This window comes from Podarcis cretensis (genome assembly GCF_951804945.1).
Source record: "Podarcis cretensis genome assembly, chromosome: 8".
Classification (NCBI taxonomy): Eukaryota; Metazoa; Chordata; class Lepidosauria; order Squamata; family Lacertidae; genus Podarcis; species Podarcis cretensis.
Window position 1 is genome coordinate 9,275,001 of NC_137177.1, and position 24,296 is coordinate 9,299,296.

Sequence of the window (24,296 nt, forward strand, 5' to 3'; positions counted from 1 at the left end):
GAAAAAGGGGGAAAAAGGGGGAAAAAACCCGCAGGAACTCGCAAGACATTTTCGTCTTGTGAAGCAAGCCCATAGGAAATTCGTTTTGTGAAGCACCTCCAAAACGGAAAACTCTTTCGTCTAGCGAGTTTTCCGTCTAGCGAGGCATTCGTCTTGCGGGGCACCACTGTAATTACAAGTAATCTTTCCCCCCAGCTCAGTTTAAACAAAAATCTATAGGTCATACGTCTCAGATGCCATTAATTTAAGTGGAGTCTCGGGCCGAGGTGGTTCCTCGTGCTAATCTGCTTCTGGCATAATCAGGATGGTGAATGTGGACAAAAACTGCAATTAAGCAGACAATGGAAGTCATGGGGGCCAGACAGAAACGGGCTAAGGAAGGAATGTCTTCTCTGTGGCACATTAAATCGGTTGTCTTTGTTGTATGCATCTGCCAACTGGGTTTGTGACTGCCATTGGTGTTCAGCCTAATAGCATTCCAGCCAACCAAGAGCCATTAATAAAAGCTTGAGGGAGGGAGAGAAATATTAGCTTCTGCCAGGTGTTCTGCGGAAAGGAGAAATGGGGCTGTTTTCTGGCTGATCGCAGCAATTCTTCTTGGGATGCAGGCATTTTGAATTAGGGAGCGAGTGTGGACTTTGGCCAAATGCAGGAAAATCTTTGTACCCCCCACCCCCCAAGTCCAAAAATAAAAATCCCTGTGGCATATATAACAGCATTTGCTTCAACACCTTTTCCTGCCTCTCATCAGCAGGGTGCTTAATCGTCTTATACAGCTCAAACCTAGCCCACTTTAAAAATCTTGGATTTTAATTTTTGCAAAATCTTGTGACATCAATAGGATGGCCATTCTTTAGATAGTTACATTTAAAAAAATCCAAAAGGTCCAGAAAGTTCTGTTGGAAGTAGGTTAGGGAGGGGGGGTTGCTGTGATTTGGGGGGCTGTTCTTCCCCCCACCCAAGTTTCATAATTTATATCCTGCTTTGAGAACCAGGAAGTCATCCCAGCTCTGCAGATAAGTAATCCTGATTAGTAAACCTATCCGGCTGCTTGCTGCTGTGTCAGATATTTGAGGGATATCTAGGATTCAGTCTAGGATTATCAGCTGCACCCCAGATATCAGTGTCCCAGGGCAGCTAGGCCACGGGGTTGTAATTGGCAGATTTCCACCCATTTCCAAAGTGGCGCAGTTTATCTGTTTGTTTCTTCCGGTGACAAATGACAGCGCTGCCGTTTCTGACGGAGCCTCAAATGTGGCGCGGGAGAGATTAACTCCGGGTGCCGCGGTGTTTTATCAAATCTGAATATACAGTGGCTCGGAGGGAATTAATGCAGTTTCGTTTGGAGAGCGGTGAGTGCTTTCATTTCGCCTGCGCTGAGGTTGTCTGCGTGGTTCCATGGCCCCTCCAGCCTGGCAGTGGTGGGGTGGAGAAACACAGAACCTTCTTCCCAGCAAACTTAATCAGGTTTCATTACCCTATTTTTTGCTCTATAAGACTCAATTTTTCCATCCTAAAAAGTAAGGGGAAATGTGTGTGCGTCTTATGGAGCGAATGCAGGCTGCGCAGCTATCCCAGAAGCCAGAACAGCAAGAGGGATTGCTGCTTTCACTGCGCAGCGATCCCTCTTGCTGTTCTGGCTTCTGGGATTCAGATTTTTTTTTTCTCTTGTTTTCCTTCTCCAAAAACTAGGTGCGTCTTATAGAGCGGAAAATATGGTAATTAAGATTCCCGACTGGCTCTGTACCCTAACATTTGAGATGGAGGCTAATTTCCTCATCGCATTGGCTTTGAGAAATCCCGTGAGGCAGGAGGGGAGCCCTGGGAAGCAGGACTTGTGAGGAAGGCTGACTTGCCCTGAGCCATCCTGCGGCAAAGATGGAAGTTGAGTAAAGAACAGAGATGTCTGATGCTCAGTCCTTGGGGTTGCAGTAACTCTGTAGGGTATCTCTGAGGTCTCCAGAGTCTTGCCAGAAACTGCTTGCCAGTTAAAAAGGTTAAGGGACCCCTGACCATTAGGTCGAGGCGTGACCGACTCGGGGGTTGTGGCGCTCATCTCGCTTTACTGGCCGAGGGAGCCGGCGTACAGCTTCCGGGTCATGTGGCCAGCATGACTAAGCCGCTTCTGGCGAACCAGAGCAGCGCACGGAAACACCGTTTACCTTACCACCAGAGCGGTACCTATTTATCTACTTGCACTTTGACGTGCTTTCGAACTGCTAGGTGGGCAGGAGCAGGGACCGAGCAACGGGAGCTCACCCCATCGCGGGGATTCGAACCACCGACCTTCTGATTGGCAAGCACCACCTGCGTCCCACCGCTTGCTAGTTAACCCTCTTGTAAATGTCCTGCCGCTGTTATGGAGCTGTTTCACACCTGAGAGCTAAATGAGACCGCTTGTGGGTGCAGCTTAGGAGCTGGGTCTCCTGGCACCCAGGAAGGCTGCAGCACATGGCAGTGCCGTCCCAGAGCCATGCACAGAGCATCCTTCCCCTGGAGTCCAAGCTCACCTCCTACCTGTTCTGTTTACCTACTGACGAACAGGGATCTTTCTAGCAAGCTTGCTGACCCTCTCCCCCTTTCCCATTCGCTGCTGTTGTTCGTACGCCCCTCTGAAAGAACAGGATGCTAGACTAGATGAGCCTTTGGTATGGTCCTGCAGGGCTGTTCTTGATTTCCTAGGCCTTCTCTTGTGGTGCGTGACGGCTGCAGTTTCATGAGCCCTTTTCCGTGTGCCTCCTCCACACAAGGTTGGCAGCACGAGAACGGGGCCTTTTCTGCGGTGGCTCCCTGTTTGTGGGATTCTCTCCCCAGGGAGTCTCGCCTGGTGCCTTACTTGCATATCTTCCAGTATCAGCTTGGTCTCCGATTTCCATATGTGCGTGTATTAAAAGTCCTCCCTGCCCTAGCGGCTAGTTCTTAGCCATGGCAGCTAAATGAATCCTCTGTGTTCAGAGACAGTTTACCTCCCCGTACCAGATGCTGAGGACAAACCGCAGGAAAAAGCCTGTGGTGCCCTGTTTGCGGGCGTTCCCAGCGGGGCATTTGGTTGGGAGCACAGGTGGCTAATCTGTGGCCCTCTGGATGCCCTTAGACTCCCAACTCCCATCATCCCTGGCAAATCGTCAGGGATAATGGGAGACCAGCAACCTCAAGGGCCGCCTCTCCCCATATAAACCGTTCTGGACTCTGCATTCATCATCTGAGGCCCTTCTCCGTGTGCCTCCTCCACACAAGGGTGGCAGCACGAGAACGGGACCTTTTCTGCAGTGGCTCCCTGTTTGTGGGATTCTCTCCCCAAGGAGGCTTGCCTGGTGCCTTCCTTACATATCTGTCAGTACCAGGCAAAAACATTCCTCTTTAACCAGGCCTTTGGCTGATTAATATTCTACAGCCTTTTACATGTTTTTTTTTGGGGGGGGGGGAGGGGACATTATTGTTTCCTTGTTGTAACTGTTTACTTGTGTTTTTACCTTGTATTGTGAACCGCCCTGAAATCTTGCGATGAAGGGAAGCACAGGCATACATCATGTTATGTTTGCTTCAGGTTGCATCCCGCGGCGACCCGGAAGTACCGGAAAGGGTTCCTTCCGGGTTTTGCTGCTCGCGCATGCGCAGACGTGCAAAATGACGTCACGTGCATGCGCAGAAGTGGCGAATCGCGACCTGCGCATAAGCAGGTTGCGTTCCTTTCAGGTTGCGAACGGGCCTCCGGAATGGATCCCCTTTGCAACCAGAGGTACCACTGTATATAAATCAAATAAACAGATATATAAGTCTGGAGGGCTGCAGGTGAGCCAACCTCAAGGTAGATCTTTGGTGTCATCCAGCAAGACATTTCTGACACAGGATAGGCAATATCCCCCAGAGAGTAGGTTGGTTTGCCCCATGGATTAATGGGACAATTCTGTGTGGCCTGTGCTTGTGCCCTCCTCCCCCCCCCCCCCCCGGCACGGCGGGTAGCTATTTCGAGAGCCTGGCCTTGCAGCCCCCTCCTTTCTCCTCTCCGAGCTCCCAGATCCGGCCTCTGATTAGTCTCTTTCCTCCCAAGGCTTTTGCCATCTCAGTTAGTCAGTGCCGGATAACAAGAGCTGCCAGCCCTCGTTTCCATCTGCCACTGAGCATCCCATACGATGCCGGCTGATTAACCTGGAAATGCAGGATGCCAGGAGTCAGAGATGCTTTGGACTTTCCCCATGGCTCAGCCATTAAAAAAAAAAAAAGCAGAACACACACACAAAACACCACTGTTCATTGGGGCCATACAGGGAGGATAACCTTGTGACCTTGCAGGGAGGATAATATTGCAGAAAGGTGCCTCCATCCTTTTGCAGCCTGGATTAAGCCATCATTTGTTTTCTAGAGGGAGGAGAAAACCAAAGGAGCTACCGAACCTGGGCCTGGCTGAAAATGGGGTTGAGGAAAGGCAGGTGGGAAAGAAGAAGCAGGAAATGGATGGAACCAGTTACTGGTTGCCCTGGGCAGAATCCAGTCAGGCGCTAAGGAGATCATTAGGTCAGCATGAGGATTTCAGCCTGTGCAGTGGAAAATTCTCCCCCTCTGAACCTCTCCTAGGGGTTCTCCTAACCCTTCGGAGCAGATTTGGGGAGGGAGGGAGGAGGAAAGGCCTGGTGCGCAAGTGGCTATCCTTGTGTCGATGGGACACAGCAGTAAAATTCCTCCTGGTCTCTCTCTACCCTTTTCTGCAGCCGATAAGCCACGTGTTGGAACCAGGTTGCAATCAGCAGGCATTTATGAAACCAAACGGGCCTTAGAGGTCACGAAATGTTTTCTACCACCCGCAAGCACACGTGTAAAGCTGAAATGTGCATCTGAGACCCTGGTTGCCCTGAAACAAGGACAGAGGCGGTGGTAGGCTGTGTTTTCGTTGCTCCCACCATGCTTGACTGGGCTTGGAGAGTTGACATTTTCTGCATTCTTCCAAGCTGCTTCGCCTCCCTCCAACCCAACCTTGTTAGGTCCAGAAATAGGAAACTTGAATACAGTGGTGCCCCGCAAGACGAACGCCTCGCAAGACGGAAAACCCGCTAGACGAAAGGGTTTTCCGTTTTGGAGGCGCTTCACAAAATGAATTTCCGTATGGGCTTGCTTCGCAAGACGAAAATGTCTTGTGAGTTCCTGCGGGGTTTTTTCCCTTTCTCCCCCCTTTTCCTAAGCCCTAAGCCGCTTATCAGCTGATCCGCTAAAAGCCGCTAAACCGCTAATAGCGCTAATCCGCTAAGCTGTCAATGGGCTTGCTTCACAGGACGAAAAAACCGCTATACGAAGAGCCTCACGGAACGGATTAATTTCGTCTTGCGAGGCACCACTGTACAATCAATCATTGTGTTTGACTGGTTTATCTGTGCTTCTTCTCCATGCTGGTGGAATATCCTGTCTCAGGTTTCATAGAATTGTAGAGTTGGAAGGGACCCCTGTGGCCATCTAGTCCAACCCCCTGCAGTGCAGAAATCTCAACTAATGCATCCATAACAGATGGCCACCCAACCTCTGCTTAAAAGCCTCCAAGGGAGTCCGTTCCACTGTTGAAGTGGATCCACTCCTTTCCATGAGGCCTGTGGCCTTCCTCGATTTCCTAGCAGCACCTTTCCCAACCTTTTGCCCTCCAGATGTTTGCTGGCTGGGTTTGTGAGAGTGATAGTCCAGAACATCTGGAAGGCACCCAGCTACAGAAGAAGGCTTGCCCTAGCAATTTGTGAAAAATTTTTACTGCTGATACCGTAATGCCATTATACAGATCTATGGTTTTAAATGCAGTGTAAGGTGGTCTCTATGGGAGTATATTGTATTTAATTATGGGGTATCAGAGTTTTTAAGGGGCTAACCAGGCTGGGATAGCAGGCTTGTTGGTTTCTGAATGTCTGATGTAGATTTTCAATTTTGTTCTTCTGTATGGGACAATGACAATAAAGATTATCGTATTGTATGGTGCAAGTGCATTTGGAATACTGTGTTGTCTCGCCTCAAAATGGACACGGCAGAGTTGGAAAAGGTTCAGGAAAAAAATCGACCGAAATGATCAAGGGGATGAAGCGACTCTCCTATGTGGAAAGGTTGTTGCATATGGGTCTTTTCAGTTACAGATAGGTAGCCGTGTTGGTCTGCAATAGTCAAAACAAAATAAAAAAATTCCTTCCAGTAGCACCTTAAAGACCAGCTAAGTTAGTTCTTGGTATGAGCTTTCGTGTGCATGCACACTTCTTCAGATACAGTCTTTTCAGTTTAGAGAAAAGGCAAGTGATAGCTGACATGATAGAAGCTTATAAAATTATGCACAGGGTGGAGAAATAGGATACAGGAAAGCTGTTTTTCTCTCTCTCTCTCTCCTAACACAAGGATTTGGGGACATAGAATGAAAATGAATGTTGGAAGATTCAAGGCAGACAAAAGGATACATTCTTAACGCAGCGCATCATTAAACTGTTGATCTCACTTCCCCAGGAGGCAGTGATGGCCACGGATGTATGTGGCTTTAAAAGAGGAATGGACCGATTCAGGTTGAAGGCTGTTGATGGCTTCTAGCCATGATGGCTGTTCTCTGCTTCCGCAGCTGGAGACAGAAACACTTCTGAGTACCAGTTTCTGGAAAGCAAAGGAGAGGAGAGGAGGCTCTTGTTTATATATAATTTTTTAATTAGTTTTTTAACATCTCATTTTCAACAGTAATTCAACATATTTTTGCATCTTATTCATTTTTTTTGACTTCCGTCAATCCTGTCTGAAAATTTTCCAATCTAATCTCTTAGTATGCATTTCTTATCTTCCCTATTACATTTCAAACTCATAACCAATATCTTTTTCTACTTTGTAGCACTTTGTATATTTTTTCTCCTTACAAAACTTCTTGTAATCCTACTAGCATAATTTGTTGATTACAGTTGCTCTTCTACTAATTCATATACTTCTTCCAATCTTCTGTAAATCTCTGGTCCCGCAGGTTTCAATTCCTTCCTGTCATTTTGTTCAATTCTGCATAGTCCATTAATTTCTTCTGCCATTCTTCTTTCGTTGGAATTTCTTTTCTTTTATAAAAAAATAATATTTATTACTTTAAAGCTTACAAAAAAGAAAGAAAGGAAAAAAGACAGGAGAAAGAAAACAAAAAAGAGAAAAAACAATACAGTACAATATATAAACAATACAAAACACAACCTTAACACATTAAACTAAACACAATAAACAAAACAAAACAAAAACAATTTAAAAACATACATCATACCTTTTCCATACTCTATCTTTCATTCCCTTGTTTCATCAACCTCCTCTCACCTCCCTTTTTGTATTCCACTTCTATTAATTGTTTCAACAATTCCTTTCCATTTTTCTCTATTTTCTGTCATATAAATGTCTTAACATATTTTTAATCTTATTTCCATTAAAACTAATATACATATTTAAGCTTAACTCCTTATAACATTTCTACTAAGGCCATAAAATTTCATTCCAACATTTTTCTATCACTTATTAATTTTACAGTATTTCTATATACAGACTTTAAATTTTCCAATCCTCTTCCACCATCTCCTCTCCCCGGTCTCGGACTCTGCCAGTCACTTCCGTCAACTCCATACAGTCCATCAAACTGGAGATCTTATGTCCGAGGCTCTTAACTCTTTTCCAAGTCCCTTCTGCAGGTCTTCTTCATATTCTTTGATGCTATAGAGCAGATCTCTGGAAAACTCCGACTTATCAATATTTTTCGGAATTTCTTCTTGCTTCCATTTATGGGCTAACAATACTCTTGCTGCAGATGTTGCATATAAAAACAATTTAACATCTTGCCTATTAATGTCCTGACCTATAATACCAAGTAGAAATGCTTCTTCTTTTTTTTAATGTATATTTCAACATCTTCTTTGTTTCATGATATATCATTTCCCAGAAGTTCTTTACTTTTTTACATTCCCACCACATATGATAAAATGTTCCTTCTTTTTCTTTACATTTCCAACATTTATTATTGGAGAGGAGGCTCTCGTGCTCAGGTCCTGCTTGCGCGTTTTCCTTAGGGGCACCTGGTTGGCCATTGTGAGAGCAAGATTCTGGACTAGATGAGCCGCTGGCCTAATCCAGCAGGCCCTTCTTACTTTCTGTGTTGTGCTGTGTTGTGTGCTGTTGCAGACTTATTCCTGCCTCCTAACGGACTAGGTTTTTTTCCTTAATAAAACCTCTTCCGCTGCAGCTGCTAGCAAGCTGCTTGAATGCCACCTGCGTGGGTCTGATGGACGCAGGGCTACCCATGAAGTCTTTGTTCTGCGGAGTGACGTGTGCTTTGGACGCGGACGGCAACATCACCCTGGACCCCACAGCAAAGCAGGAAAAGGTGGGTATCCTGATGTCTCAGCAAGGGGGTGGAATGCATTTGCTCTTTCTGGTGGCAGGGAGTTCCAGAGACCAATGGTGCACTGATTTGAGGAGAGGTGGGAGGAGGAAACGTGCCTTTTTGTGCCCTTCAGCTTGAAATAAAGAAGGCGAAATTTGCTGGGCTTAGTCACCTTATCGTGGCAGGATTCGGTTCAGTCTAGTAAAAAGATGGTCCAATGCTCTCTGCGTTGGGGCTCCTGCGTTAATTGGGTAGAAGAGGAGGTTTTTGATAGATGCATCTTTTCAAGCGCCTGTTGTAGCTGTCAACTTACAGATTTGAAAATAAGGGACCAGCAGCCTCGAAAATAAGGGATCAGCAGCCAAAATAATAATAATAATAAATTTTATTTATACCCCGCCCTCCTCAGCCGAAGCTGGGCTCAGGGCGGCTAACAACAATCAAAATAATCCAACATTCTAAAAACCTTTCCTTATAAAAATTAATTAAAATCAAATTGATGGCAACCATTAAGCAAAATTCTGTGCAGATTGCCAGAGGAGGGGGTCAGGCTGCGCCCTGACCAAAGGCCTAGTGGAACAGCTCTGTCTTACAGGCCCTGCGGAAAGATGTCAGGTCCCGCAGGGCCCTAGTCTCTTGTGACAGAGCGTTCCACCAGATTGGAGCCGCGGCCGAGAAAGCCCTGGCTCTAGTTGAGGCCAGCCTAACCTCTCTGTGGCCTGGGATCTTCAGGATGTTTTTATTTGCAGACCGTAAGTTCTTCTGTGGGACATACCAGGAGAGGCGGTCCCGTAGGGGATTTTCAGAGCACAGGTATGTTCAACCTCTGAGCCCCTCTGAGCCAAAGGCAGAAAGCCCAGCCAGCAGCCAAACGAAGCCTCAAGCGGTGGTTCCCACAGCGCAGCAACCCGGCAAAGGGGATGCAGCAAGGAAAACCACCGTCACTCTCCGCTGGGAAGCGCTGAGCAAAGGCGAGTCCCCAGGCAACGCGGCCGATTTGATCAGCACAAGGCATGCAAGCTCCGCCCCCCAGTCATTCTTAGACTCCTTATTGGGTGAGCAATGTAGCCGAGCAACGCAGCTGGAGCCTCCCTCCTCCCTGGCTGGCAGGGGGGGGAGGAGAGGAGCTGCTTCCTTTGAAACCCGGGAAATATAAGGGACAGCAGCGGGACACGGAACTGGGATAAGGGACTTTCCCGCCAAATAAGGGACGGTTGACAGCTATGGCGCCTGTATTGCTGCAGTGCAACAAGTCGCCCCTCTGAAAGATCAGGGGAAGGACGTAGCTCAGTGGCAGAGCAGCTGCCTTGCAGGCAGGAGATTCCAGGATCAATCCTAGATAGGGCTGGGAGAGATTCCTGCCTGGAACTGGAGAGCTGATTCCAGCTGGTGTAGACAATACTGAGCTAGATGGACCAATGGTCTGGTTCGGTATAAGGCAGTTTCCTCTGCTCCTGAAATTGGCCTGGATGGTAGGTGGGGACTGGTTGCATGCGACTGACGCCTGGGCCACAGCATCCCTCCAGGTGAGTGCTGCCTACTAAGGTGAAGGAGGACTGTGGGCTCCCACAGGTGGGTCCAGTACTTGCGGGCAGCTGGCTCCAAGCACGTTCTGGAGATCTAGCCAGGCAGCTGACACCCTTGTACCTCCCCTTTGGGGAAGAGAGTTTTGAGACTTATCTGCGCGTGTCATGGCATAAGATAGCCTACTGCTCTGGCTGGGGCTGATGGGAGCTGTACTCCAAAATATCAGGGAAGAGGGTTAATATCTGGGCTGCATCAATAGGAGTATAGCATCTAGATCAAGGGAAGTAATAGTGCCACTGTATTCTGCTCTGGTCAGACCTCACCTGGAGTACCAGTTCTGGGCACCACAGTTCAAGAAGGACACTGACAAACTGGAACGTGTCCAGAGGAGGGCAACCAAAATGGTCAAAGGCCTGGAAACGATGCCTCATGAGGAACGGCTAAGGAAGCTGGGCATGTTTAGCCTGGAGAAGAGGAGGTTAAGGGGTGATATGATAGCCATGTTCAAATATATAAAAGGATGTCACATAGAGGAGGGAGAAAGGTTGTTTTCTGCTGCTCCAGAGAAGCTGACACGAAGCAATGGTTCCAAACTACAAGAAAGAAGATTCCACCTAAACATTAGGAAGAACTTCCTGACAGTAAGAGCTGTTGGACAGTGGAATTTGCTGCCAAGGAGTGTGGTAGAGTCTCCTTCTTTGGAGGTCTTTAAGCAGAGGCTTGACAACCATATGTCAGGAGTGCTCTGATGGTGTTTCCTGCTTGGCAGGGGGTTGGACTCGATGGCCCTTGTGGTCTCTTCCAACTCTATGATTCTATGATTCTAGGGAACCCAGTTGAGGAGAGACAGAAAAACAGAGCACCTGTGTTTCTTTGTAATAATAATAATAATAATAATAATAATAATAATAATACTAAAAATAATTTTATTTGTATCCCGCCCTCCCTGGCCAAGGCCGAGCTCAGAGCAGCTAACATCATAAAAACAACACAATATTCATAAAAACAGACATCAATTAATTACAATACACCTTAAAATTAATTCAGACAAGTTAAAATCTGAGTAGGTGGCAATTATCAGGTTGGAATTGAGAGTGGATGTAGAAAGGGGGAATGCAAAAGCTGTGAGAGCCAGACGTTTTGGGTTCTGGTTTCCCCACCGTTAGCAGGGAGTTGAGGTTAGCCATGAAATCTCTAACCCTGGGGGCTTCTGGGATCCCACCCACAGCTGCGGCAGGGAAAGAAGGTCCTAGGTCGTTGGGGATCTCTGGTTTTTGGCTAGGCTCCCATTCACCCAGGTTGCCTTCACGCCCCACTTGCTATCCAGCAGGTGCACAGTTGGCCCGGTGCCACGTGCCACAGAAGGGATGCAGACCTATCGTTCGCTGCTTTATCTGCTCGGGTGGGTAATTGCTTATGGTGACCTGACAGGTCAATAGCTCTCTCTCTCTCTCTCTGCCTCCCTGTCCCCTGCTGCCTTTCCTAATGGCTTTGCTCCTTTTTATCGGCCAGCGGATTCAATCCATCGCCAGCTGCCTTCTCTACCCAGGGCTCCCCTTAATCAACTGCAATTTGGCTCTGCCTGCTGCCTGCTCTCTCTTGAAAGCTTTCCCCAGAAAGATCACGGTGGGCCCCCAATTCTTAACATAGCACGTAATTTAGTTCTGTGCACTGCCAGCCCAAAGATGGCCTGTTTGGCTTGGAGACGGTTAAGAGGAGGGAGGGGGCATACAGATCCAAGTACCGTAGCATTCTCTGCCTGGATGAATCATTCAAGCCATTTTTTTAAAAATCACACCTTCCAGTTTTCTGCCTTATAACCAAAGGACATTTTCTCCATTTCTCATTCTGGTAATGCCTTGGGGGAAATTCAGAAGGTGAAGCCAATTAGGTGCAAGAATAATTTAATGAATAATTCCCAGTGTGTTTCAAATATCTTTATCATGGGAAATTTATTCCACATTTAAATAGATGCAAAGTTGCATCTCCTTCTAGAATTTTGTTTGCAGGGGGAAGAATGTCTCCAGGCATCCCTCCAGATGACCAATCCAGTGCTGTCTTGAAACTGTGCTGTGTCTCATACAGTATCTGCAGAAGATTATATTTTTATATTCTGCATTAATCCAGAGCAGCACCTAACTTTATCCCTAGGCAAGCACTGAATGTTTGTTCTTTTTAAGGGGGGAGGGGAATCCCATCCTCTGTCACCCTAATTCTGAGGACACCCAGATGGTTAACTGACCCAGATTACAGTGGTGCCTCGCAAGACGAAATTAATCCGTTCCGTGAGGCTCTTCGTCTAGCGGTTTTTTCGTCTTGCGAAGCAAGCCCATTGACGGCTTAGCGGATTAGCGGTTTAGCGGCTTTTAGCGATCAGCTGTTAAGCGGCTTATCAGCGGATCAGCTGATAAGCGGATTAGCGGCTTAGGAAAAGGGGGGGGAAAGGGGGGAAATGTTGAATGGTTACTTTAAATGTAAAGGTTCATCATTGTTCCACCTAATGTGTATGTCTTTAAGGGGCCAGAGCAAGGGCCAGAGCAAGATAACGAGACCCAGCTTTACAGCTGTGAAACAGAGCAGGTGCTGCTGAGTTGCATTGATTAAGGTGTGTCAGCATTTGCATGTAGTATATAAGGAGCAGCACCTAGCTCTCCCATTACCCTGGGGGTTGGGTTGGTGGTTGGGTCTGGTTTGTTGTTAATGTATTTAGTGTATAAGGAGTTTTTGTTTTTTGTAATTAAAACCTTGCTTAAGTTATTTTTGAGTCCCTTTCTTTTTAATGCATGGTCTCCCCAGCAAGCTCTCTGCAGCGCTACCATACTGCAAATAGCCAACAGGAAAAACCCGCAGGAACTCGCAAGACATTTTCGTCTTGCGAAGCAAGCCCATAGGGAAATTCGTTTTGCGAAGCGCCTCCAAAACGGAAAACCCTTTCGTCTAGCGGGTTTTCCGTCTTGCGAGGCGTTCGTCTTGCGGGGCACTACTGTATGCTTTGTTATTTTCTTCACTTCTCCACCATTATATTTCTGTAAATTGACTAGCACTAAAAGTTGGTTACAAATTATAAGCAGTCACAAGAACAATTCACAAAAGTAGATCAATTCAGTAGTAGAAACTAAACTGAATTCAATTGCCGAACATTTAAACAACAGCAGGAAAACAGCAAAACTTAAATAGGCTAGCTCTGATTTAATCAGCCAGATTCAGACAGCAGAACATTGAACAGAAAACTCAAGAGAATTAAAATAGTCTTCCTAGTTGCCTTAACAGTAACAACTAAGTCACCAAGTGGACATTTTGGGGAAGAATGTTGTACAGTCACAGTTGCTACCGCAGAAAATGCCGTATCCCGAAAATGGATTGAGATTGAGAGGCAGAAAATTAAAAAATTTAAAGTCATATATTCAGTTGCCCACCACACTTCTCAAATCTAGAGAAGCACCTTTGATGCTGATCCAATCAGGTGGGGAATTTTCATACGCTTGAAAGGCCAGGGGAGAGGGAAAAGCAAAGACCAGGTAATACACCTTTTTTGAAAGCCTTGTACAGCTTCCTACAACTGTTAAGACAGCTCCGTTCTTGTCCCAGGAGCCTATGTTGGTCTGTCCCCACCCTCAGGAATACTCTTAAGTAATGGAGTAATTGGGCCAGTTGCCAGTGCAGACTGAGCTGTATTTCAGCCGGCGAATCTTGGAGGCTAGACTTTTGCAATCACACACAGAGGTGGTTGTTGTTGTAGGTAAGAAAATAATTAAGTTGTTTATGGGATAGAAAAGTTCTGCGTTCTAGTCTAACTAGTCTAGAGAATAGCAAGGCAGACATGCTTGCTCCTTTGTCCTCTCAGAGGATAGTTAAAAAATGACCACTCATCTTGCGGTCTGAAAGAGGAGGAGGAAGTTGTGAAACAGGATGCAACCTAAGACATAATCAGTCTGGTTAGAGTGTGGTGCTGACAATGCCAAGGTTGCAGGTTCGAACCCCATAAGGGGGTTCTTCCCCATAAGGAACCTTCTTTGGAGGTCTTTAAGCAGAGGCTTGACAACCATATGTCAGGAGTGCTCTGATGGTGTTTCCTGCTTGGCAGGGGGTTGGACTCGATGGCCCTTGTGGTCTCTTCCAACTCTGTGATTCTATGATTCTAAGGGACAGCTACATATTCCTACGTTGCAGGGGGCTGGACCTTCCAAGCAGTGATTCTATGAAATGAACAACAAAGAGAAAGAGAGAGAGGTCAGCTCAAGAGGTTAAAGATACAGGGATGGTCTAGCAATCAGGAGATCCTTAATGCTCTCTTCCAGCCCCCAAGCTTCCAACACAAAGTCCCTCCTGAGTTACAATACTGTATTTCGTTGTTATTATTTTTAACAAGGCTCTTTCAAAAAAGAAAAGAAAAGAAATATCTCGGGAAATGTGCAGGTAGGATTCAGTGCAACTACTTCCAAAGACATAGTAATTATGCCAGTTTAAAGTGCCTGCATTTAGGTTCTGGATGTTGTACAGCTATTCCTTACCCTCTCAGATTCCTTAACCACAAAATTTCTGACCGGGGCCCTGACCCCAATTTACCACCTTCTAGAGCTGGTTATGGGTTACGGTAAAGGTAAAGGGACCCCTGACCATTTAGGTCCAGTTGTGGCCAACTCTGGGGTTGCGGCTCTCATCTCGCTTTAATGGCCGAGGGAGCCGGCATACAGCTTCTGGGTCATGTGGCCAGCAGGACTAAGCCGCTTCTGGCAAACCAGAGCAGCACATGGAAACGCCATTCACCTTCCCGCTGGAGCGGTACCTATTTATCTACTTGCACACTTTGATGTGCTTTCGAACTCTAGGTTGGCAGGAGCAGGGACCGAGCAATGGGAGCTCACCTGGTCGCTGACCTTCTGATTAGCAAGTCCTAGGCTCTGTGATTTAACCCACAGCACCACCCGGGTATATTGTGGCTCTTATCACATCTGACCGCTGGCTATGTAGGCAAAGACCGCTGGTCCCGCAATACTTGGGAGAGTTAATTGGGTTTACCCATTCTGGCTTACAGCCTCTTGATCTTGATAGTACTGTATATCTGCAAACCTCAGGGCTTTTTTTTCTTCTTGCAGGAAGCCCAGTCAGTTCTGACATTTGCCATTGACAGCACTGAGAAGAAGGTGTTGATGTCAAGCACAAAGGGGACGTGTTCAGTGGAGCAGGTGAGTCTATAATGGGCCTGGTCCGGGCCAGGTGCATTGAACCTCAGCGAGTTCAGATTCCACACCAAAGGTTCTTTGTGTATTACCTGTGGCATCTGTTTGTCAGAGTCCACTTTGAATAATCTTTCAGGACCATTCACTGCAGTTGCCAACACACAAGGAGCAATTTAAGCAGGATACACGTGCATTTGCTGCCCGCCCCTGAATATCAGTCGCAGGGAATCACAGGTGGGCAGAAAACAATTTAAGAAGGGTGTTGATAAGCTGGAACATGGGTAGGCAAACTAAGGGCCAGGGGCCGGATCCAGCCCAATTGCCTTCTAAATCCGGCCCGCGGACGGTCCGGGAATCAGTGTGTTTTTACATGAGTAGAATGTGTCCTTTTATTTAAAAGGCATCTCTGGGTTATTTGTGGGGCATAGGAATTCGTCCCCCGCCTCCAAATATAGTCCGGCCCCGCACAAGGTCTGAGGGACAGTGGACTGGCCCCCTGTTGAAAACGTTTGCTGACCCCTGAGCTGGAAGGTGTGCAGAAGAGGGCAACCAAGATGATTGTTGTTGTTTAGTCGTGTCTGACTCTTCGTGACCCCCTGGATCAGAGCACGCCAGGCACTCCTGTCTTCCACTGCCTCCCGCAGTTTGGTCAAACTCATGCTGGTAGCTTCGAGAACACTGTCCCACCATCTCGTCCTCTGTCGTCCCCTTCTCCTTGTGCCCTCCACCTTTCCCAACATCAGGGTCTTTCCCAGGGAGTCTTCTCTTCTCATGAGGTGGCCAAAGTAGGGGTCTGGAAACTAAGCCTTACGAGGAGCGCTTGAAGGAGCTGGGTATGTTTGGCCTGGAAGAGAGGAGACGGAGAGGAGATATGACAGCCATCTTCAAATATCTGTCAGATGGGCTGTCAGATGGAAGAAGGAGCATGCTTGTTTTCTCCTGCTCTGGATGGTAGCACTCAAGTAGGATTCAAGTTGCAAGAAGGGAGATTCTGGCTAAACATCAGGACACTAAGAGCTGTCCGACAATGGAAAAGTCTCCCTCGGGAAGTGATGGACTCTCCTTCATTGGAGGTTTTTCAGCAGAGGTTGGATGGCCATCTGTCATGGATTATTTAGTTGAGATTCCTGCATTGGGAATTCCCTTGGGGGTCCCTCTATGATTCTTTGACCTCCTTTTGGGCATCTGATTGGCTACTGTGAGACCAGGATGCTAGCCTAGGTAGGCATCCTTTAAGGGCCTGGCCTGGGCTCTTCTTAACATCCTTCTGAAAGCAACAGCTTGGCTGATTTGCCCTCAGTTAATAAAAGCAAAGGGACGCGGGTGGCGCTGTGGGTTAAACCACAGAGCCCAGGGCTTGCCGATCAGAAGGTCTGCGGTTCGAATCCCCGTGACGGGGTGAGCTCCCATTGCTCGGTCCCAGCTCCTGCCCACCTAGCAGTTCAAAAGCACGTCAAAGTACAAGTAGATAAATAGGTACCGCTCCGACGGGAAGGTAAATGGCATTTCCGTGCGCTGATCTGGTTCGCCAGAAGAGGCTTAGTCATGCTGGCCACATGACCCGGAAGCTGTACGCTGGCTCCCTCGGCCAGTAAAGCAAGATGAGCGCCACAACCCCAGAGTTGGCCATGACTGGACCTAACAGCCTTTTAATAAAAGTAAAGCAAAACCCCGAAGTAAATAATAGGAATTGTAGTTCAAAGCAGAGGATTCAGGTTGAGGGAGGAGGCTGCCTTTAAACCTTTAAGGCTGGTCCTCCAGGACAACAAGTTGCTTCTCTGGGCTGCAGACAAGCAGGCCTTCTGTGCAGAATTGCTTTGCCGAGGCTTTCAGGTGACCTCTCTGCTGTAAACGGCTTCTCGCTTCCATTCCCATTTGTTCTTGGTTCAGAGTTAATTTCTCATTCTTCTGCCTTCTTTGATCCAACCCTGATTATGCTGCTTTATTTATCCTGCGCTCTTAGGCACTTGCAGAAATATTTTTAGCATCTGCTTGCTTGGGGGGTGATATTGATGGATTTCATTTATATACTGCTTTTCAGATAAGGCGCCCAAGGCAACTTAAAGAATAAAATGCTCTCTCTCTCTCTCTCTCTCTCTCTCTCTCTCTCTCTCTCTCTCTGTGTGTGTGTGTGTGTGTGTGTGTGAGCGCATTTCAAGAGCTGATGGCATGAGAACCAAAACTTGGGCTGTCCTCTTCTGCCTCCTCTCAGGACACATTGAGCAGACCTGAGTTTATGGGATTCTGCTGCTATCCTGCACTGGGAGCACTTAGCAGCCTGGGATCTCTACACTTGGTAGTACCTTTTCAGTGCCAGGTAAAGACTTAAAAGGGGGGGGGGGAGATCATCCTGGCCTGTTTAATTGTGGCTGTAGTTAAACCTTGGTGCCCTTTTCTTTCTTTGTTAAGCTGTCTTCTCTGTACAGTTGCTCTGGCTCAAAATAATAAGTGGGGGGAGAGATAGAGAGAGACTGTGCTGCGTAATGGTTAGAGCATGGGTAGGCAAACTAAGGCCCTTCGGCCGGATCCGGCCCAATCACCTTCTAAATCCGGCCCACGGATGGTCCGGGAATCAGTGTGTTTTTACATGAGTAGAATGTGTCCTTTTATTTAAAATGCATCTCTGGGTTATTTGTGGGGCATAGAAATTTGTTTATCCCTCCCCCCCCAAAAAAAAAATATAGTCTGGCCCCCCACAAGGTCTGAGGGACAATGGACCGGCCCCCTACTGAAAAAGTTTGCTGACCCCTGGGTTAGAGTTTTGGACTAGCACCTGGGAGAGCAGGGGTTCGAGTCCCTACTCTGTCATGAAGTTCACTGGGTGACTTTGGGCTAGTCACCATCTCTTAGCCTAACCTACTTCACAGTGTTGTTGTGAGGATGAAATGGGGAGGAAGAGGAGAAGCATGTACAGTACCGCCTCGAGATCCTTGGAATATAAAGGCGGTATTTAAATGTAATAAATAAAACAAAGAAAAAATTGTGGCATTAAGTTAAAACCACCAGACCCATTCTGATTGTTCGTGGGACTCTGGCCATCGCTTGGCTTGGATTCTGTATACTGGGTTGATAATAATAATAATTTTTTATTATTACGGTCGGAGACCAGCTTACACTGGGCTGATGTTTGAGTGCTTTCTCCTCGCAGCCCTTGGGTGCCGTTCTGTTCTTTCCTCATCGACATTCGGGCGATGGCTTTGCCGTGCCTCACCTTGTGGTGGTGGGGGAGTCCATGGCACACTCAAGACGGAGGTGGTCAGTTACCATGGAAACTGTGGCTCAGGTGATATATTGCCTGGAGTCCCAGGCTCTGCTTCCCTCTCGCCCTTTTGCCGTGCCGTTTTCGCCAGTTGCTGTGGGGTTTTACTGTGCTTCAAATGGGGAAAATGCAGCCTGCAGGGCCTGCTGCGGCAAATGGCCACCTCCCTCGGAAATCAATGTATTTTTCGCTCCATAAGACGCACCTGACCATAAGACGCACCTAGTTTTTAGAGGAGGAAAAAAAAATATTCTGAACGAAACAGTGGATGTATGATTTTTGTGGTTTATGCTGTGGCCATAGACATGATATGTGATTTGACAGTGAGTTTGGGATAGCCAAATTCAAAAATCCTGAGAATCCATGTGGATCCGTGCTTTATAACCACATTTTTGCACCATTGCGGCCCCACGAAATGTTGGAATTCTGCCTGGGTCAGAGGAATGTGCCACAGCGTAGGCACCGGCAGATATTCCTTGGCGACCTCCCGGCTGCTACTCCCGGCAGATAAGCTGGCGAGGTCTCGGCGATTTTTCTCAGGCTGTGAGAAAAACACACCGTTCCTTCTCTCTCCCCTTTGGTGTCCCTCCAGGGAGGGGAAAGAAGCAGACAGAAAACTATTTACATCCTTTATTTCTGTCTCTCACATCAGTACAGAGAAAACATGTCTGCACTCAACAGCAGTAAGAATAAACTCCACCCATGTACTTCCAGTACGGGTCATATGACACACACACTGAGCTAACATCCGGTGCTCAGTACAGAATGGACTGCCCCTTTGTTCCCATGGCAACAGTCACACACATCCTGTTTGGCTTTCCAGCCACAAGCAGTTGACTTAGCTGCTTCTTGCTGCCGCATTGCTTCTTTATAGTAACATACTCCCCCTAAAGAATCAATGCGTGCAGCGAGCAATGCATCATCCAGAGAAGAAAACAAACAGTTGTTATATGTATAACACTCCCCTGTTGTTTCAGTTCCACCCTTGGAACTACCCGCCATTGGTTTCACCAATGTACCTCTCTGGTTGTGTGACTTCCAAGGAATGAGTGCATCTGCATTACCTTGGTTAGCAACTCTCTGTTGTGCCTTTGTCTCTGACTCAGACACAGCTTCAGTTTGACCTTGGTCGTTTACAACAGCAACACATGCAATAGCTAGGTTGGCAAACTCTTTTGAATACCTCTTGGGTGGTACACCCTTCGTTGCTCTCTCAGACCTACGTAAGAGGTGCTGCTCTTCCTTGCTTTCTGGTTCAGCCTCTGAACTCTCTGGAGAACCAGTACTAAGCTTAATCAGTGGTTCATCCTCCTCTTCTGAGGGTCTAGTCATTATGTGAGATTTCCTCTCAATGACTGTGACAACTGAGCTGTCTGAGCTATTGCTGTCATCATCAGTACTACTGAACTCAATAAGATCAAACTCATCATCATCATCAGAATCATCTCCAGTGGGAAATGTGTGAACAATCACTCTCTCCTGTTTAGGAGCACTCTCTAGAAATTTTGTGAGAATCACCTGACCAGATTCAGACAAAATTACTCTGTAGAGACCCTTTTCATAACCCACAAAAATGCCTTTGGCATTCTTTACCCCACCTGGAGCTTCTGTTCTCACATGAGACCCAAAAACCTTGAAATGGGCAACAGAAGGTTTTCTGTGGAACAGTTTCTCAAAAGGAGAACATCCCAACTCTTTTGAACACTTTCTCAACCACGTATAAGTAAATGACATTAGCGACTCAGCCCAGTACTCATGTGGCAGATGCGAACTAAGCAATTGTGCATGCATTCCCTTTTGCAATTCTTTGTTCACCCTAACACAGACACATCTCTTCCAAGCTTCTTCGGAACTAGCAATTTTGTGTCTTATCCCTTTCTTCTTCAGGAACCTCTGGAAATCCTGTAAAAGAAAAATTGGCTTCTCATCTGTGCAAAGACAATCTATGTCAGCATCATGCATATTTTTAACTTTGTCACAAAACTCTTTAAATCTTTCTAAGGCGTCTTTTGGTCTTTCCAAAAGATAAATCCAGACAAAACCTGTGAAAGAATCAACACATATTAGGTAATATTTTGCATTGCCTCTAGATGGTGCTAGAGGACCAATCACATCAGCATACACCCGCTGAAATGCTCTGTTGACCCTTGAGGTGACCTGCTTGGCGTCCTTCTTGGCCAGACCTGCAAAAGAGATTATGTTAGAATCACAAGAATTACATTTCATGTAATCACTTTGATCAAAAGTCAACAAATACAGTCCATCTTTCTCTTTGGCAGAAAGATACAGCTCTCCATCTTTGTAGATCTCGCAGTTCTCATCATCATAGGACAGTTTTAGTCCCTTCTTGGCAATCTGCGAAACGCTGAGCAGATTGTATTTCAACTCTGGAACCAAATAAACATAGTTTATAGTCAAGTTCAGACTTTTAAGATACACAGTCCCAATTCCGGTGGCTTCCAGCTCTTGACCGTTGGCTTGTTGTACAGCGAAGCTTTGCTTCTTAAACGACGAAAATAGCTGTCTGTTTGGGGACATATGAAATGTGGCGCCCGTGTCTATGACAAATGCGGTCTCCACTTCTGGCTTGGTTCCTTTCGACATCAAGGCCTTTGCAGGCTTCGCCTGTGACTTGGCATGACTTCTGCCTGATGCCTCAGACTTCGTGGAGCTTCCCTTGGCTCCTTTGTTCTGACGTGGCTTCTTACAGTTCCGCTGAAGATGCCCAGTTTGTCCACAATTGTAACATCGGACAACGTTCAAAGCTACAGTATTTTCTCCAGTAGCAACAGCAGTGGGGGTGTCAGAACTCCGTTCTTGTCTCCCCCTGTCCTTGACCTCCAGGGCAGCAAGTCTGTCCTGTTCATTAAGGACGACGGCAAAGACCCTCTCCGAAGTCAAATCTTGCGCTGGGAGGGACCCCAGCTGACTGGCAATGGTTTTGTAAGTCCGATTCAGGCTGTTTATCACCATGAAGCAAAACACTTCCTCCTGCAGACGGAAATTACGTTCCACCATCTGTTGACGCAGAAATTTCATTTCCGTCAGGTGCGCTTGTATATCTCCATCAGGTGCAAGCCTCAGGTTGGTCAGCTTTTCAAAATACAGCAACGCTGAAGAACCTACATCTCTCTGATGTGTCCTTCTCAGCGTGTCCCAAACATCTTTCGCGTGCTCTAAACTCTGTATATGGATAAGCTGAGAGTCTGACACACACAGAATTATAGCCGTTCTGGCCTTCACATCCTGTGACTCCCAAGCACGCGTTGGTGCTGCAGGGATCGGGTTCTCAATCACCCCAAACAGTCTCTGATTCTGCAGCAGGGCCTTCATCTTAATAGACCAAGATGCATAATTGTCACTGGTCAGGAGGGATGGAGAAGGCAAACTTCCCTTCTTTGCATCCATTTTGAGTCCTTGCCTTTAACTCTCAAACACAAGCCTCTAAAATCCAAAAGCTGGTTTGTTTACACTCTTGCCACCTGGCAGCTCTTAACGCTGGCTGCGTTGGAATGTTTCTTCCAAGAGCTCTTCAGACTCTGTAGCCAAAACATTCCATTGTAACTTTCACTTCTCTCTGAGGCTCAGCCTTCACTGAAGGGCGTTGCTTAGCAACAGTGCATTCCTTTCCTTGTACAGCAAAAAACCACAAGAATCTCTGGAATGCAGGCCTCTTCTCACTGGAGCTGTTTTCCCAAACGCTGCTCCCCGTGAAGCAGAGAATGAATCAATCTGCATTCACACTTTTAAGCCCGAAAATCTCATACCTTTGGGCTCCGTGGCTTGGCTCAGCTTCGTCTGGTCAGCTTCTGGCTGCAGAGGGATTAGCCTCTCACTTCAGGCTTCCATGGAGCGATGAATACAGTAGCTCTGCCACTCCTTGATGCAGACTCCCATGGATCGAAGAAACCATCAACCATCCTCTGCTACCACTGTTGGAATTCTGCCTGGGTCAGAGGAATGTGCCACAGCGTAGGCACCGGCAGATATTCCTTGGCGACCTCCCGGCTGCTACTCCCGGCAGATAAGCTGGCGAGGTCTCGGCGATTTTTCTCAGGCTGTGAGAAAAACACACCGTTCCTTCTCTCTCCCCTTTGGTGTCCCCCCAGGGAGGGGAAAGAAGCAGACAGAAAACTATTTACATCCTTTATTTCTGTCTCTCACATCAGTACAGAGAAAACATGTCTGCACTCAACAGCAGAATGGACTGCCCCTTTGTTCCCATGGCAACAGTCACACACATCCTGTTTGGCTTTCCAGCCACAAGCAGCTGACTTAGCTGCTTCTTGCTGCCACATTGCTTCTTTATAGTAACACGAAACAGTGGATGCATGATTTTTTGGTGCAGGCTGTGGCCATGGACATGCTTTGTAATCTGATGGTGAATTTGGGGTGACCCAATGCAAAAACCCTGAGGACCCATGTGCTTTTACCTCCCCCTTCCCAGGCAGCCTCCTTTATCTCTAGAGTCCTTATCTCCCTCCCTATCGCTTGCCGATCAGCTGCTCAGCAGCTTTGTTTCAACACCCACTTCCCTCTTTCTAAAAAAAAAGAAAAAAGCACAATTTGCTTTTTGCCCCTGGGCAGTTCGGCTCCAGGGACCACGCATTCGCTCCATAAGACACACAGACATTTCCCCTTACTTTTTAGGAGGAAAAAAGTGTGCCTTATGGAGCGAAAAATACGGTAATGGCTGCTGTGGTAGTAAGAAAAATATCAGTGCCACCACCGACGCTAGAACTGGTTCTCTCGTTGCTCTTTATTGTGTCTGAATTCGTTAAAGGATTGTTCTCCGCATCTTCTCTCTCATTATGGGATGTATGGGGTTGCAGCTGCCCTTAGGTCTTGACCCCTGAAGGCTAGCAGACCCCAAGCACGGAGCCTGTTTGAGCAGGCCAGTGGCCAGTCGCTGTTTCGGTCGCCGAACATCTGGAGCTCCTGCTCCAGTCTCCTTAAATCGCTCTTGACAGCGTGTTTTGGCAGGAGCCTTGGAAAGCCGTCTGCCAGTCACGTTTATTGGATGTATCCGTCTGAATTGGCCGGGCCATCTGTCCCACCTCATCCATCACCTCTTGTTTGCTCTCCCAAGGCAGAAAAGTGAGGGGAGGGGGGATTTGTTCATGAAGGGGGGGGCAATACAGGTATCTGCGTCAGGTAGGCAGGGCCTGCGAAGCGGGGCCTGTGTGAATTGCTTCCTCTCTTCCTCCCCTCAGAAGACATTTAGGGAAGCCGCTTAGTATTCCGGTCGTGGGCTGTGGAGTCGTTTCTCATTACTGTTGCTTCGGCCCTGCCAAACGGCTTGGAACGCCGCGCCCGTCCTGCTCTAAAGGAACAATTATGAACGCTAATGTGCTATTGAACGGAGGTGGCAGCCAGGCGCCATTAATTAGACAAGTGTTTCTGTCGAGAGAAAGGGGGGGGGAGCAGAAATTGCTTTTGTTTTGGGGTGAATTCTAATCAGTTTAGTGCTTTTTTTTTTTTAAAAGAGAGATAGAGAGAGAGGAAGATGCCGAAACAGAAAAATACAAACTGTTATTTCCTTCTCTCCGAGGTTCATCTAACATATTGTGAGGCATTTTTTATGGCGAGAGTCGAGGAAGCGGAAAGTGGTTGCAATGGAGTTCCTTATACACCCCCCCCCCCTACAAATTATATCCATATAAGCCACCAGAATAATATTTATTATTCACCAGGAACCTTCACCAGGAGGTTCCAAGGCAGGTCAGACTGAAACACAACACTAAAAAAAATGATGATTGCAACTTGATATATATATATATATATATATAATCAAAAACTAGGGTAAAGAAATATGTGTTCGGCATTCTCCAAAGGGTTCATAGCAAAGCTGTCAGGTGCACTTCTGTGGCGAAGGAATTCCATAACTTAGGGAATTGATTTTTCGAGGGTGTGGCTCATCACACTATAGAGGATGGCAAGAGTGGCAGGAAGATTCAACGATGATCAAAGAAACATTTAAATATTT

General features: G+C 47.0%; 1 protein-coding gene across 1 annotated transcript in view; it reads left to right on the forward strand.

Annotated features, from left to right (window-relative positions):
* The window catches only part of EXOSC5 (exosome component 5), a 46,718-nt gene that overhangs the window by 9,930 nt on the left and 12,492 nt on the right, over nucleotides 1–24,296 (forward strand). The window contains exons 4-5 of the mRNA XM_079985773.1: nucleotides 8,204–8,344; nucleotides 14,968–15,057. Coding sequence (XP_079841899.1) covers nucleotides 8,204–8,344; nucleotides 14,968–15,057 — 231 coding nt within the window. The remainder of the gene's footprint in view (nucleotides 1–8,203; nucleotides 8,345–14,967; nucleotides 15,058–24,296) is intronic.